This window comes from Hemicordylus capensis, chromosome 5, assembly GCF_027244095.1.
Source record: "Hemicordylus capensis ecotype Gifberg chromosome 5, rHemCap1.1.pri, whole genome shotgun sequence".
In the NCBI taxonomy this organism is placed as follows: Eukaryota; Metazoa; Chordata; class Lepidosauria; order Squamata; family Cordylidae; genus Hemicordylus; species Hemicordylus capensis.
In genome coordinates, this window is record NC_069661.1 from 88,759,273 (window position 1) to 88,776,714 (window position 17,442).

The 17,442-nt window shown below is 40.6% G+C and overlaps 1 protein-coding gene and 1 long non-coding RNA gene across 10 annotated transcripts in view; one reads left to right on the top strand and one right to left on the bottom strand.

The window, feature by feature from the left end:
• The window catches only part of FAT1 (FAT atypical cadherin 1), a 174,228-nt gene that overhangs the window by 155,166 nt on the left and 1,620 nt on the right, over positions 1-17,442 (bottom strand). For 3 of the 7 annotated variants that reach the window (XM_053254339.1, XM_053254338.1, XM_053254335.1), the window contains exons 1-2: positions 14,694-14,887; positions 4,619-7,914 (exon numbers count right to left, since the gene is read on the bottom strand). In XM_053254339.1, coding sequence (XP_053110314.1) covers positions 4,619-7,877 — 3,259 coding nt within the window. In that variant the 5' untranslated portion in view covers positions 7,878-7,914; positions 14,694-14,887. Of the gene's footprint in view, positions 1-4,618; positions 7,915-14,693; positions 14,893-17,442 lie in introns of those variants that run through there. The other 4 variants (XR_008308269.1, XM_053254341.1, XM_053254340.1 and 1 more) reach the window with 3 other exon arrangements.
• Positions 14,951-17,442, top strand: part of LOC128326790 (uncharacterized) — a 45,771-nt gene continuing 43,279 nt past the window's right edge. For all 3 annotated transcript variants that reach the window (XR_008308272.1, XR_008308270.1, XR_008308271.1), the window contains exon 1: positions 14,951-15,130. This is a non-coding gene — a long non-coding RNA (uncharacterized LOC128326790). The remainder of the gene's footprint in view (positions 15,131-17,442) is intronic.

Consider the following 17,442-nt stretch of genomic DNA (forward strand, 5'->3'; position numbering starts at 1 on the left):
GCATTTTAAATTTTTATTGGATTTAACAATCATTTTTACATTCAAATTACATTCATTTATCTAATTCTACACATAAGTAAATATTGACTTCCTGCTTGCCTATCTGCACGGTTCACAATACCTATACATATAAACCATTGCTATAATAATTCAAAACATACATACTCCACAATACTAGTAGATTTTACCCAACCTGCTGTTATTACTATATTTCAAACCCTATTGAAAAGTCCATATTAGAAAAATAATTCTTTAAGTAAAGCAAAAATGGTTCCCAATCTTCTTTAAAACATTCCAAATTTTCCTCTCTTATTAGTGCTGTAAGCTTTACCATCTCAGCATATTCCAAATATTTTATCAACCAGTCTTCTTTTGAGGGCATTTTAGTGTCTTTCCATTTCTGTGCATATACTATCCTGGCCGCCATGGTTGCATACACAAAAAATGTTAAATTTCTTCTAGAGTACTCTCTTTCAGTTATTCCCAGCAGGAAGGATTCTGGCCTCTTAAGAAATGTCACTTTAAAGATTTTCTTCAATTCATTGTATATCATATCCCAAAAAGCCTTTGCCTTCCCACAAAGACCATGACCACCACATATGGAAAAAAGCTCCATCACATTGTCTACATTTCCAACATTTGTTTGAAACATTTTTATACATTAATGCTAATTTTTTCGGGGTCAGATACCAACTATACATCATCTTATAATAATTTTCTTTTAAAGTATAACATGCAGTAAACTTTATTTAGTTTAGTTTTCCATAATTTTTCCCAAGCAGCCATATCTATATTATGACTCACATCTTGAGCTCATTTTAGCATAGTCGTTTTAACTACTTCATCTCTTGTCTCCTCCAAAAGCAACAACTTATACATCTTAGAGACTAATCTTTCATCATTTTCACACAGCTCCTTCTCAAATCTCGACATTTGATCCACAAACCCAACCTTAAGATCCTTTTTATAAATTTCATTTAGCTGATGATACTGAAACCAATTACTAACCAAATTTTGTACTTCATTTAATTTTTTAATTTACAGCATTAGTTGATTGTTCTTGTGCCAAGACTACTTAAAGTCCTTCCTGTTCTATTGCAAAAGTTTAGTCACAACTGTTCCCTTTTGAACCATGTGTACTGCACAGTACAATGTAAGGTCAGGTGCCCTTCATAACTACAGGGATCAAGATATTTTTCTCTGCAAAAATTTCCCATTCATTTGCATACATTTTGCATTAATGTTCTCAAACACACTACTATACACATTTCCCTGATGCCATAAATAGATTATGACCTGAGTTGGCATGTTTGACCTATGTATACAGCAAAAAAAACCCATTAATTTCCCCCACACTCTCTCCCAAGTTTTTCAAGTAGTCAAGTAGAAATTTTAGAAATGGAAATTTTCCACCCCACATCTCTGCAGATCACCAACAAGAGACTGCAATTTAGTACATTCAAAATGTCAGCTACACTGTGTTTTTACTATATATATTCATATTTATATGCCATCACCCTTCGTCCTAAGACCCTAGGGCAGTTAACAACAAGACAATAAAATTCAACAAAACATAAACCAGACATAAAATTCAATATGAAACCCAGATCTCAATAAAAGATATAAGAACAGAACAGAATGTAGGTAAAAGTTTAGAACACAGAGACAGCTCATTGGCCAAAAGCCTGAATAAAAAAGGCAGTCTTCACTCTGCTCCTGAAGGCTGGGCGAGAGGGAGCCATGCAAGTCATATCCGTGAATGAGTTCCACAGTCCGGGGGCAATAACTGAGAAGGCCCTGTCCCAAGTACTTAACAGATGGGCCTCAACAGATGTTGCAGAGCAGAGCCTTCCCAGCTGATCTAGTCAAGTGGATAGATTCAGCGGGGAGCAGGTGATCCCTAGGGAACCCAGGGCCCAAGCCATTTAGCCATTATTTTAATTCAGTATCAGTCTGTGAACCACCTTTCCTCTCTGGAAATTCACAGAGGAGCAATTTCCCTGAACACACAGCTCTTGTAGTGTAATCCGATGTGTGTCTAGTTGGAAAAAGATCTGCTATGTTCAAGTGGGTTGAATCCCTAGCAAATGCACATAGAATTGCATTCTCAGTCTAACTGCGATTCATTCAACTGCATTAGTCTGTTGCAGCAAATACGACGAGTCTTGTGACACCTTAAAGACTAACAGTGTTACTGTAACACAAGCTTTTGTGGGCAATAGTCCACTTCTCATCTCATTCCTACAACATATGAAAGTTTACTGCAGGTGAACAGACAGAAAAGCTTTTGTAATATATGGAGAAGTTTTTCTTTCTACGTCACCAATTGTTTAACTGTTAAGACTAACATAAGCCTGTGTTGGAAAGCAAATATTAAGAATTTGTGTAACAGTCATTTCTTGAAAACTTACTTCTAAGGATGATGTAAACATAGTTAATTCAGTAAAGTGGATTTTTTGCTTCTATACAAAGTGTTCTGTACCAACGATTTGTTAACAGAATCAAGTTTTTTAAACCCTACTATCTCTTATGATACCAGATAAAATAATGTTTAAAAATAACTAATGTTTCCTAGAAGACATAGCCACAATCCAGAGCACTACATTTGCATACTCTTTTATAATTTCCATCCTCCCCCACCCTAATAAAGCATCCTTCCACATAGCAAGTAGTTCCTGAAACTCAAGGGTTTTTAAAGCACTTTGTGACAACACATTGAAGGGGAGGGGAAGCTGCTGTTTAAAGACCATGTTTGGACATCCCACTGGGAGCAAGAAAGGCAAGCCAGCCCATGGAAATGCCTAACGCAGATCTTTGGACTGTGATCTATGTAAGCATAAGAAAATAATGTCTCTGCATGCAAGAACAAATAAGTAAGATGAAAAAGGTCAAGAAAACCTAGGAACCCAAGACCCAACTCTAGAAGCAGGATCCTGACTCAAAAGAATAAATACCGGCGCAGAAGCAACAAGGTTATCTCAAAATATGAATCCCAAACTCACACTGTATTTATTTTCACTGGGTTGTTTTTCTAACCCATTTTGAAACTTGCAACTTAATACAGACACATTCATATTTGCTTAAGAACATTCTGTATGCTACAAATTATACATGATTTGCTAGCAAGACAGAAGTTACTTGTGTAATAATGCATTGAATGTACTCCATTAAGTATTTTCTCTTGCTTTGTAGCCTGACAACTAAACTTTGTAAGATGTGTACTATACAAATTTGAGAAGTAAAAGCCAAGACGTTTAATTACAACTCTTGGGACTGTTTAAAAAAAGAGCATAAACTATTTTGGTAATAATAGATTTTCAAAAACAATACTACAAGTGGCATTTTGTTCTTTCAAATCTCGAATTCCAAGTATATCCATTTGACAAAGTTAATAAGTACTCATAGGCCACTTCCAGGAGGGTATACAATACGTAATGAATGTTAAATTATATGAGTCAGAAATTAATGTCAATTTAATTCTAGGTATGATTTATTCTCTGCGAGGAAAATTAAGACAATAATCGAAGTTTCAACATGATCCAATCTAAATTTAACATAAATAAAGCAAAGTATATTCTGGCCAACATTTCAACTTCCTTAATATCACAGAATGAATTAGCCATCCATAGTAATCTATTCATGATACTACCAGACTTGCTTAGCTAGGTTTTTGTAATTCACAAATCTGGGCTGGGCCTATCCAATGGTTTCCAGGTGGTACTTGCACACACTGTCAGTCTGTGGGTTGACAGGAGGGGAAGAAATGGAGAATCTCTGATCCATAAATATACCTTCCTATGGCAGTGTTCTGTTTAGATATGCCCCCGCATCCCAAGCCAGCGCTTCTAGTGCAGATGTATGGTGTAGTCTCAACTAATATGGGATATGCATTACAGATTTTTAAGTTTGTAGATATATACAAGGAATTCTGCTGGCACAGTAGGAAATGACTTGACTAACAAGCCTGAGGTTGCCGGTTCGAATCACAGCTGGTATGTTTTCCAGCCTATGGGAAACACCTATATTGAGTAGGAGCAATATAGGAAGATGCAGAAAGGGATCATTTCATGCTGCGTGGGAGATGGTAATAGTAAACCCCCCCTGTATTCTGACAGAGACAACCACAGGGACGGCACACTTTATTAGTCATCAAAATGCCCTTTGCACAATACATCTCCCCTAGATCCACACACAAAATCCAATGGACTCTGCTTGGAGTCCACCGAAGTATAAATGGCATGAGGAAAGGTACCCCAGCATAGGTGTGGACCATGAGTGCTAGAGTAGGTTTCAATTCTACTTTTCCCACTGCATGCAAACTTATCTTCATGAATGCAACTAGGGCATATGCATCTTTGGCCCTCTGGGGGACTTATCATGACTTGGTTTATGCATGCAGTTTATTCTACATTTCTCTCCTAATGAAAGCACAATTTTATAATCTAGCTCTTGCAAAGAACATTCAAGTTCTATGAACTCTTATGAATGCTGTGATGTACTATATACAAAATAAGTTGTTTGCACAATTTTAGGTGGTTGTCTGGTTGAGAAAACAAAGTCTCATTTTGACAGCAATTATTTGGATTGTATAATACAAACAGAATTGATCAATGCTTACCTTTTTGTTGATCTATTCTGAAAACTCCAACACCAGATCCATCCCTTATTGAGTATCTAATTTCACCATCTCTTCCTGTATCCTCATCATAAGCAGACACAGTCATCACTGAAGTACCAACAGGAACATTTTCATTTACAAAACCTCTATCCACAAAGTTTGGAAAACGTGGAGGGTGGAGATTTTCATTTACGTCGATAACTTCAATCTCAACGTAACAGGTAGAAGACAATGAAATGGGCTTTCCTTTGTCTTTGGCCCGAACAGTTAGATTATACATTTGTTTCCTCTCAAAATCCAGGTTTTGTACAACACGAATTGCTCCACTGAGCTTGTCTACATCAAAACTTCCATCCCCGCCATCTAAAAGGCTGTATCGTACTTGACTTGACTGGCCCAGGTCAGGATCATAGGCTTCTAGCCATGTGATAATTGTTCCTTCTGGAAGGTCCTCTCGAATTTTCACATGATAACTTGATGGAATAAATTTAGGAGGAGTATCATTGACATCTTCTAAAGATACCTTCAGAAGTACAGTTGAAGACAACTGAGGTTCTTCTTCAGCTTGGTCCCTAGCCTCTATTTTCAGGAAATGAACAGGCTGAACTTCACGATCCAGAGATCCTACAACTTTAACAACACCCGTCACACTATCAATAGAAAACTTATCTGTATCTGTGATAAACGAATATCGCACTTCCTTATTAGTCCCCAAATCATTATCTCTGGCTTCTATTTGAATTATTTCTGCATTTAGGTCTTGGTTTTCATTCACTTCAACAAAGTAACTGTCCTGTAAGAATTCTGGACAGTTGTCATTGGCGTCTAAAATGCTGATATCTAAGAGACGCCAGGCAGACTTCTGTGGTATTCCAAGGTCATAAACAGTAACATTCAATGTATATTTGTCTTTTACTTCTCGGTCAAGGGGAGATAAAATTTTTAACATTCCTGTCTCCATACCAATGATAAAGCTGCTATCGTTATTGCCTCCAGAGATAGCATAGACCAACTTTCCATTGAAACCTGTATCAAAATCAGTAGCATTCATAAGTAGGATGCTGGAACCTACTAGCTGATCTTCTTTTATTTCAATGCTACTGGGAAGACTGCTTCCAAACTGAGGTGTATGCAGGTTCACAGAGTGGGTATCCAAAAAGGCATCCTCAATTTCAGTACGGCCATGAAGCTTATTTGCTTGCAGGAGTTTCTCTGCCAGCATTTTAGCAACACCAGTCTCTTCACATTGTAAGTTTACTGGCTTGCGGCTGGCAACTAGAGTAATATTAATATATAAAGGTGTTGCAAAGTTCTCTCCATCTGTAGCTGTTACTCTCAAGCTGTGAAAAGATGCTTTTGCACCTAAACCATCTACCAATGATTGTTTCAGGGAAAGCACACCAGAGTTTGGATTTAAACTAAATAAATCTAATTCATTTCCAGATTCAATTTGGTACTGTACCAACTGGAGCTCATCAGCATCAATAGCAGATACTGTTGTTATTTGTTCTCCAACACCAAGTTCCCTTGGAACTGTTCCCTCACAATTTATTTTCTCAAATAGTGGAGTGTTATCATTCAAATTATTTAGAACTATAGTAACTGGAACTTCAACTTCTCGACGATACGGTGTGCCCCAGTCAGAAGCTCGAATCCTAAGTTTATAGATTCTCGGCATCAATTCATAATCCATGTTTTCAGAGGTACTGAGGACACCAGTGAAGTGGTTTATCACAAAAGGAATAGGATTTAAGTTTGCAATGCTATATGTCACATAGCCACTTTCACCTCCATCAACATCTTTTGCACTGACACTCATGACACTCGTGCCTATAGGAACATTTTCATCAAATGAAGCTTTATACGACGTCTGGGTAAATTCAGGGGAATGAGTATTCACATCTATGACTTTAATCAATACTTTTGTAGATGCTTTTCTATCACTTGTCATGATGTCAAATTCAAAATAGGATGCATGCTCTGCTTTTAAGGGATCTATAGTAGTGATAAGGCCAGTATGAGGATTCAAACTAAATCTAGTTTTGCTGAGTGTATTTTTAAACACATATTTTAAGTGGGGGTATGTAGGAAAGGTTTTTACCATAACCACAGGGGTGTTTGGTGGAGCAAATTCACTCATTTCTGCTTTATAAAGATCTTTTTCAAATCTTACTGGTCCAGATCTAAACTGGGGAGATGCCACATGGATTACTTTTACAGAAGAAAACTTTGGTGGAGTTCCTTTATCTTTAGCCTGCAGAGTGAGATTATAGCCAAATGGTTGGCTCTCCCAATCAATACTGCCAACAGCTTTGATTTTATATTCTTTTCCTCCTGGAAAAGTCCTCACAGCTTTGAACAGCTGAAGTGGATCACCTGCCACAATGCTTACAGATGCTACCTCCCCATTTGAACCCTGATCCCTATCTTCAACAGTAACAAGAGCATATGCTGGATCCTTATCCAACTCTGAAGGAGCCAAAGCAAGGGCCATAATGATAGGAGCATGTTCATTAGCTTGCTCTATATGAACAGTCAATCTTGCCATACTACTGATACCACTGCTACCGTACAATTTCATTCCACGATCCACAGCAAGGATTTCCATTTCATAAACTTGTGTTTCCAAATAGTCAAGTCTGCCAGTCAGAACTACTACACCACTGGTCGGATGTATAGCAAACACATCTGTCCTTTCTTTAAAACTGTAATAAAACTCCCCATTAGTTCCAATATCTGCATCTGTTGCACTGACTCTGGCAATGCTGGTTCTTATTGCTGTATTCTCAGGCAATGAAACACTGTATGAAGTTGGAGAAAACAAAGGCCTTAAGTCATTTGTATCCAGTACTTGCACTCTGACTTTTGTGCGAGCTTCTGCATTTGTGTTCTTCTCTATTGCTTTGACAGTTAGTACGTAATGGTCTTTTACTTCTCTGTTAAGTATAGCTGTATTTCCTCCCTTGGTCCGTATTCTCAAAAAGCAAAAGTCTCCCATAATATGCTCTTCAGCTTTGAACAAGTTCTCATTGTCCCCAGAAATTATTTTGTATTTTATATCCCACTGTGAGTTTGTGATATAAATGCCCATTTTTACTGGATGTCCAACATATGTTTTGGCTGCAGAGTTTTCGTACACTGTGGCATTGTAATGAGCTTGAGTGAATTGCATTGGCAATGTGCGATAGTGTCTTGTATTTCCTTCACAGTTTCCAAAATGCTGCAGAAGCAGCGTCAAAAGCAGCAGCAACATGGTCATCAAATGGTTCTCCAAAATGATGGCAATTCACCAGAACCTGAAACAAAAACAGAAATATTAATCAAGTTTTCCCAAACTGTTCTCTACTAATCAGTATTCTATGTCTTTAATCAAGACATTTGAAGTTTTTAAAAAACTAGTAAGCCATATATTTTTACAAAATGAACTGATACAATGACTCCACATGCAATCAAGGTAACAGCGGGTATCCAACGCAACATTTTAGGACAGAGCAGGAGCTGCACACCTTGTAGTGAGGGCCACTCCAAATTCAGCCAAGGGCTTATCAAGCAGCAGAGCGTGCACAGAGAGAGATAGCATGAGTTCTGCTGCTCGACCCTCCCTCCAGAAGTGCTCTTTAGATTTCAGGAATATTTCTCTGAGGGCTGTACAGACTTCTGTCTCAAGCCTTGGAGAGCTGCTGCTAGTGTAGACCATACTGAGCTAGGTGGACTGACCAGAGTTAAGGCAGCTTCCTGGAATCATAAGATTTGTTTTTGACATTTCCCAGGTTTAATAGATGCTGTACAATGGTCAAGGTATCTCATGCATCTCTCTCTGCAGAAGTCAAATCTGACTGGCATCACCACCTGGATACAGTTTAGCCACATCTAAATTCAGGAAAGATGGGGGGAAACAATGGCATCATCTCAACCACCAAGACAGTTCTATATAACTGGACTAGTGTGTGGTCCATACCCCCCAAACAATTCAGATTTGGCCAAATTAATCTTCATTTCCTCTGAGTACATCTGCCACAAAAATAATTACATTTGCATGTGTTGCCCTGCCTAATATAAATGCATCTGATATTATCATATCGAAAATCAAAATTATGACAACAGGATAGTGACCTTTTAATATGATCTTACAGCCATGATCTCTGAGGCAGACATCTTACTTAGCAAACTTAGAGGGAAAGAGAGGATACAGTGAAGGATATGCACTCTCTCTCAGCCGCAGACTACCAGTTGAGCCCATTTGCTTCACTTGAGAAAACCAGATTGAAAACTTTAAATGACAGTCTGCCTAAGGACTTGTAGTATTATTATTAGCATTCACATTTATATACCATCCCTCCCACAAGGAACTTAGGGTGTGTACTTGAGACAACTCCCTTTATCTCATAACTAGCCTGTGAGGTAGGTTAGGCTGAGAAAGTGACTGGCCCAAAGTCACCCAGAGGAATTGGAGCTGCATTCACGGTGGGGATCTGAACCCAGGTTTTCCTGCTCCTAGTCTAACACACTAAGCATTACACCACATTGGCCTCCAAGCCTCTCTTTGTATAAATCCACATTTTATACCACAAAGGTGTTGTTATTTATCGTCTTTCGTGTACTGTAAATAGGTGAACACTTTATACCCCAAAGCAGTGTTTCTCAACCACCAGTCCGTGGACCGGTGCCAGTCCATGAGAAGGAGTGCCAGTCCACGAGGAATTAATCTCCCCACCAAACAATTTTGAGCCGGTAGGGGCCACCGCTGCTGGCTGCTCTCCAGAGCTCATTTCTAGGCAGGCAGCCCTCACTGCTGGGATAACGTTCATTTCGAGGAAGCTAAATGCGTGCGAGGCCTGCCTGCCTAGAAATGAGCTCTGAAGAGCTCCCAGTGGCAGTGCCCCATCCCAGCCTGAAATTGTTTTTTGGGGGTGCCAGGGTGGGGGCGGGGGGGCGACCCCTTTACTAACTGCTGGTCCTGGAAACTGCGCACAAAGGATATGCCGGTCCATGACTCCAAAAACGTTGAGAAACACTGCCCTAAAGAACTGGTTTAGATAATCTAAGCATATTGGTGGTCATAAAACCCAGGACTATCTAAAGAGTCATTAGGCAGTGACAAAGGTCATATTACAAAATAACTAACTAGGGGTTGAAAGCGGGATAAAACCACCTTACATAAATGTTTTCTCTACTCAGCATATTGCACAAAGAGACATTTGTTTTAGCAGACATTTTCATAAGAGGAGATTCATTATTTAGTACTTCATTCCATGGTAGTTCAAAATATAGGCACCCCATCCCCTCTATGGTATTGATCGAAATTACTCCCAGTGTGTGGAAGTATCCCAGCAAAGGATACCCTAACAATTAATAATAATTAATAATACTTATTTGTATAGCACTTTTGAGTGTTCATAGTGCTTCACAAGATTGCTTGTTGAAAACCTTACATATTACAATTATACTATAATATTATATAGTATATACATTTTAATAATTAGTAATGATTCCCCATTTTGCAGAATAGGAAGCAGAAGATAAGAGGGAGTGACCTAAGGCTACCTAGTGAGCTCATGACAGACATGTGATTCAAACTGTGAAATTCCCAATTCATGTGATTCAAATTGGTAAATGCCCAATTCCCGAGCCATTTTTGGAAGGACAGTATATAAATCAAATAAATAAGTAAATAGCCTCTTAGCCACTATGTTACACCAGTTCTCTTCTACCTACTAGGGGCATCACTAATAATCTCCCCAGACAGGATCATCAGTCAAGCCCCAAGTGTTCACATAAGTTCAAATCCTTCCTGTGCTATAATGCTGACAACTAGGAACAACCACAATATAAGATCCATAATTAATGCACACTATTGACTACATGGACAAGATAATCTTTAAAGTGATGTAAACATGTAAGACAGTCAGTGATGGTAAAATGTTCAGCTTTAATCACTTTCAGTTCATCTTCAAAACACAAAACTGATTCCATTTCAGCAACACTTTGGCTGAAAGTCATGCTTACAACTTTTAAAATTGTATCATCCTCAAAATACTACAGATCTAAGATTTTTTTCCAATCAATTTTCAAAACCGTAAAGCTGTATGTATCATTGCCTTAGGTTTATATAAACTTTCCAAAGGTCATGACCAAAGATTTCAATTTCTCATGTGGAGAGAGTGATTAGTGCTTACATTTCTTACTTAACATGAGGAACTGGCTTGAAGTTTGTTAGTCTTTTATTCTAGATTGATAATCTTCTTTTTAAAAGGAACTAAATCAAGGCCCTCAGCTATATTGTGGCACCCTGCCAATGGAGAATGCAGTACAATATAAAATAAAAATTGAAACAGTGTTTTTTTTAACAAGTTCTTTTAACACGACTTTTATAGCAAGTCGAAATTGGAAGACAAATTCTACACCTTAAATAATTTCCCTAAGTGGGTTATATTACACAAATCATAGTACCCCCACCCCCTGTCATAAGTGCAGTTAGCCATTTGCCTAGGTCAAATATCAATTGCATCCTAGCAACTACAACATCTTCCTAAATGTGCTTGCCAACTTGGACATGGGTGATTATTTGTTCTATGGCTCTTAATGAACAGGAGAACAGCAGGAGAAGTTGCAACAGCACCCCCACCAAAAGAGCATGACTATAGTTATCCCTCCCAGCCCCTTGAAACCAGGAGAAAAAGCATCTAACTATTACAGGTGCCTGCCTCTTCTCAGTTCTACAGAAAGAAATCTGTAATATTGTACCCCACAACAGCTGAGACGCTTTTACATCCGTACCTTCTGGAGCTCTAAGGCTGTGTTTTCCATTAATAGTTATGATTCTTCCATAAACAGCAATGAGTCTAATTGGCAAAGGATAGGCATCAGCTATGCTTTGAATTGTTATTGCTGGCCAGTGAAAATATGTTAAATGATCAAGTTAAAGGACCAATAAAGTCTTGTTAGAACAATTTAACCTTCACTGAAGACTAAATCCACAGGAAGTTATTAAGTGATTTGCCCAAAGTGTTTTAGGAACATGGGAAGAATCAAAATTCCTCTCTCCAAAGTTCCAGCCCTGTACTTAAACCACAACAAATGTTTCCGAAGTATAGAGAGATGCACAACCAAATGTAACAAAATTACTATGCAATGCTGTGAAAACTATTCATAATGCTATGACATGCTGAATTTTACATACAGGTGGGTGAATAACAATTCCAACCACATAAAATTTTCAGTGTGGATGTTGTCAAACATAACAAAACCCATTGCCCCCCACCTTCACTGGAAAAATTTAAATTGTGTTAAATAGCAGTCACTAACAACCTAGATCAGGGCTGCACAACTTTGGCCCTCCTGCAGATGTTAGACTACAACTCCCATCATCTCTGACTATTGGCTACTGTGGCTTGGGATAAGGAGAGTTGTAGTCCAAAAACAGCTGGATGGCAGAAGTTATGCAGCCATGACCTAGATATTCAAAACCATTTGCAAACTGCTCAATTCTGAACCTGAAAGCATTTACTGGCTTAGTTCACCAATGCTCTATTAAGGTTTGCATATACAGGTAACAACTGTAGAAAAGGACACAATACTTCTTTTGTTGGTTCTTTTGGCATAATGTTCAGGTTACTTTAAAATCTCTTCAATACCAGAACACAAGGTAATTCACCAACTCTAGAGATGGTATCCTACTGGATTAAGTGAAACTACTATAAACTGTCAGTGGATTGCCTACATATAGTAGTTTACATTATCCTATTTCAAACTATAAGCAAATCAGTGAAATCCTATCTGGTTTTTTTTTTTTAAGTATATCCTAAACCATTTAAGAATGATATATGAAATGAACCTGGGGAAAAATCTTGCAACATTAGTATTTTGAATTTATAGATTCTGAAAATGTGCATTGCTATGATGGCTAAGGCTGCTACCCTGCTCATACTTCCATGGAACAAAAGACCTATCAGATTAAATGGGATTTGCTTAAGAGAAAATATGAATGGGATTGCACTGTAAATTTCCTAGTACCATGTAATAGAACTCACTAAATTCAATGGGAATTACTCCCAAGTAAACACATATAGGATTGCAGCCTTAATCTTATTGACTTGTTTAAGTATGTTAAACCTGGATTAACTAGTCCATGGATCAAGCTATTGAATTCCTATGTACGACATTTGATGCAGTGTTATTTCATGTGTATGGAACAACTAAAGACACACAATATAAGAGTGGGTGCATGCACACACGCATGCACGTGTGCATGTTAAACCCTAAAGGTAACCTATGAAAAAAGTTTTGTTTTCTTTTAAATCAGACCTTCACAGAATGCTAAGGCTATTAAACAAGGAAAGAATACTGGAAAAATATACGAACTGTGTGATCCTATGTTTACTCAGAAGCAAGGCCCACTGTGTTCAGTGACATTTATTCCCATATAAGTGTGCAAAGGATTGCAGCACAATTACAATCCTATGCATACTTACTTGGAAATAAATCCTACTGAATTCAGTGGCACAACTTCTGAGTTCACAGGATTGTGATGTAAATTACTTTGATTAGATGTTTGTGAGTTCCTCCTGTCTGAACATTTCAGTATATTTTTCAAGAGTTTTTAGGGTCGAACCAATTGTAGGAACTGCCAACAACAAAAAAGGAAACAGAGATCAAAGGCACAATCCAGTTAAAGTTAAGCATTTTGAAACCCCATTGAAATGCCAAAGAAGTCTGGCTGGCCACTTTGGGAAATACAGAACTCAAGGGAATTTGCGTCTGACTCAGCAGAGCTCTTTTTATATTCTAAATGGTAGAATATTTAAATCATGTTCATTGGTTATGGAATCTGGGATGCTTTACTCACAGACAGCATCCTCAAGAGTGCTCCCACAAGAGTGCTCCATCCTCAAGAGTGCTCCCACTGTGTGGAAAACAAGGGGAGAGGCTTGAGGTGCACAGGGTGGGGGCACTGTAGCTTCCACACATTCCATAACTACTGAACAGGGCTTAACTTTTCTTCTGGAAACAACTGCAATTCAAAGTGTTTTAAATATGACTGGATTGTTTTTTTAAATGATTCTGAATAAGTAGTTCAATTATGGGTGTTAAGTTTACACTCTCATGACATATACAAAGCACACAGAGAAGTTATGTGCACTTTCCCTTCACAGTACAGTATTAGTCACTCTTTTGCTCTTCCTCAATACAACCCTGGCAGGCAAAAGCAAGAGACAAAAACCACAACCCCAGTCCATAAGTTTTCTCTCTTTTTCAACTCCTGCTAATGAGGAAAGAGAGTTATCTTTTTCTTCTTCATCAGCTCAGCCAGTTAACAACAGCCATGCCACAAACAAGTGAGTTAGTTGAAGGGAAAGGGACGGGAAGTGGAAGCATCTATTTCCTAGCCTTATTATAAAAGCCCTAATCAGGCTTACTAAACATCTCAGCACAGCTCTACCTTGAGCTCCTCTGTTGCATCCTAGGAAGCGGTGCTCTTTCTAGCAGGGGGTGCATTACTCCACAACTAGGAGTTATTCCAGAAGATACAAGGCGGCTAGCAACCCGCCCGCCCCCTCAAGGGACCTGGAGGATCCCCCCGCCCCGCAGGTCTTACCACCCACCCCCAATTCCGGTTCCATTCCCAACGTGGTTTGGCTTTGTGTAGTTCATGGCAGCAGCAGGACAATAACCCTGCGCAGACCTCCTGTTGCTGCAGCAGCCCCTTGTACCCCATTCGCTATTCTCCTCACGTTCTCCCTGCTCTGCCCCCCACCCCGGCTAATAAAGGGAGTGACAAAACAGAAACTTTATTTCAGAAGCAAGCAGCCCCCGCTCCCCACGCGCTTTCTGGGTGGGACAGAGACAAGCGAGGGCACTGCCTTCAACGCCTTCCTTCCTTGCCCAAGTTGAAAAGTTCGTTGCAATTGGGGTTTCCTTCCCTTGTTTTCCCCTCTCAGCCACAAGGCAGCCGCCGCTCCTGCTCCCTGTACTGAGTAGTGGCGTAGTCAGACTCCATTCCAGAACTGCTCCCCGACCCCGAAAGTTTTCCCCGGAGACACTGCAATTACCCAAGGCGGCCCATTTTGTCTCTCACCTTCGTTTCATCCTCAGCTCCTGCCTGGAAGAGGCTTCCGAGTAGGGGGAAGGTCTGCGCTCCCACTCCCTCATGGTGTCCACCCGGCTGCCTCTCTTTCCTTCCCCCCGCCTCTTACAGCCTCTTCTTTCTTTCGCTCGCCCCTCCGCTCCTCTTTCTCCAGCGCGGCGCTCTACGCGGCACACTCTCATCCCCAGATTCCTCCGCCAAAGCAGGGGCTGCCACCACAAACCGCCTCCGGAACTAATTTCTCTGGCATGAAAACCTAAACCACACTTTTTCAGCGACTCCACGGCTCGCAACCATCTGGCTCCGGAGCGATTACAACCCTTCAGATCAAACGCGCCACTATCTTTCTTCTAAGGAAGGAGCAAATTTAGCGGGGCTGCCCTGATCAAACGCAGAAAAGGGGAGGGCACGGAATGGAAGCCTGTAAGGTAAATGTGGAGTTGCAGCGCGATGCTAGCGTCTTTACTCAGAAGCAAATCCCACCGAGTTCACCGGTACGTTCATCCATACATAAGTCTCCGATCCTGACCATGTTTACTCGGGAGTCAGTTCAGTGGAACATATTTCCAAGAAGGGGCTCCAACACACTGACCTAGGAGTAAGCCCCACAGAACATACAAGGATTTACTTCCGAGCAGACATGCATAGGATTGGGTTTTATTTGGCGACAAGCCCCCGCTCAACGCACCGGCCCGGGGCTTACTTCTGAGTAAACAGGTTTAGGCTCGGGCTGCTCTTGCTCCTGCGTGTGCTGTGCTTTCTTTGGCGGTTCGAAATATTTGATTTCCATTCACGAGGCTGATGATGCAATAAGTCAAGAAAGTGAGAACAAGGGCCCTTCAGTCTTTCCTTTCGCGCGATCCTCAAAGTGTGTTGTTTCCAACCGCTCGCGTTTCCGCAGAGAGTTATTGCAAATCTGCCTTTGAATACGTCTCGCTCTCATCACATCCCCGGCTCTATAATTGCTTTCTAGTTTGCTGATGCCGCAAGCCCTTAAAAGGAAGCCTCCGCGAACCAAATCTTGCCCCCCCCCCCGGGCTTTAACACTCCACTGCCCAAACCTCCCCATGACACAGAACTGCTAGAGAGCATCATAAATATTCTCCAGCACCGGCGGCCTCCGCTGGGTTAAACTAACTTCGCCTGCTGCTGCAAAACTCCAACGTTGCAAAGCGGGCTGGGTGCTGTCGCTCAGTTGCCACCGCATCTCCTCATCATTACTCAACCAGAAATTAAAGGCGGAAACGACAAAAATACCAACCTGGGAGGTCCGGTCAGTTTTGCATCCAATTATGTCTTTGAATTAAAGGAGTTCTTAAAAAAAAAAAATTCCTCCAGAGAGTAATGTGGGTAGTATCTCCAAGTATACGAAATCTTGAACCTCACTTACTTCCTTCAAGCATAAGAGGATCAATTAAGGCCATAAACCCATGCGCGATTACTTGGGAAGAAGTCACATTTCAATGAATAGGATCGGGTTGCACCCCCGTACTGCTTAGATTTGCATACGAACGTACAGCAGTTAAGCCGCAGCAATTTGGCTTAAGCCGATTCATATCGGGCTCCCGACAAACAGTTCACCTTGTAGCTTGATCCTAAGCATGCTTGCTTGCTCAGGAGAAGGTCCAGTAGATTTCAATCGGACATGCAACTCGACCCTGTGCCAGTTAGTTGAGTCTGTCTCAATCCAGTCAAATCAACGGGCCTAGCTGCGCCTAACTCTGCAAAAGGTCGAGCTCTGTGCTTTCCATCAGCCTGGAATCACAGGGATTCAGCATTAAGTCGTGTCTAGATTGGGCTACTATTACACACCTAACCACAGTGACTTCCTAGGGGAAACGCACTCGAGTAAGAAGTTCGATTCATCATCCATCGCCCACACTTCTAACTCCAGATCCCGCTGGAGAGAACGAGGGGGACGTTTCCGAGGGTATTCAAAGCTACTTACTCTTAGGTGTAGGGAGTTCCAAGGAGCGGAGACCCAGACGCATGGCTGCCTTATTTCTGAGAGACTGAACTCCAGACGGAATTCTCCAATAGGAACGGAGAGGACTTTTTGTCTAGGGGCGGAGGGGGAAACTCAGGGAAAACGGTAAGATATCAAATTCCAGTAAGAGCTCCAATATTTTAAAACTATGCCAAGGCAGCTCTAACGTTAGACTCTCAGAACTATTGCGGGGCGGGGTGTACTAATAGACACAACTAAGACCGATGAATAGATCTTTCTTTTTTAACTTTCATGTTATAATCGTGTTATTTCGCTGGAAGTGTTAATTAATACATTGAGCCGACCTGTATAATTTATATCAGCAGTTTATGCAGAACACAGAGGACGTGCCTGCCCTAACCTACGAACAGGCGTTGATAAATAGATATTAAAAGGGAAAATCGGAGCGTTCCTCTTCTCAAATCACTTACTCCAGAATCACCGCCAAATCAGCAGGTCTACTCTGGGTCTTGAGATGGACAGAGCATTGCAAGAACGATTTTGGTCACGTGATCTAATCCAACTGGGTTATTTATTTTTCAGATGCATTTCACAGCCTAGTTGGCCCGAAATTCTTGGGCTTAAACCGATTTGGTCCAATCCACTTCAATGGGGCTAAACGGTCCGATACTCAAATTGTCCGGTTGGCATTGTGTGGTGCACGAGATTTATGCAGTCCGATTCTAACCTGACATCTGTGGCCTTATTTCCGAGTAGACATGGGTAGGATCGGGCTATGTTGCTTCGGAGGCT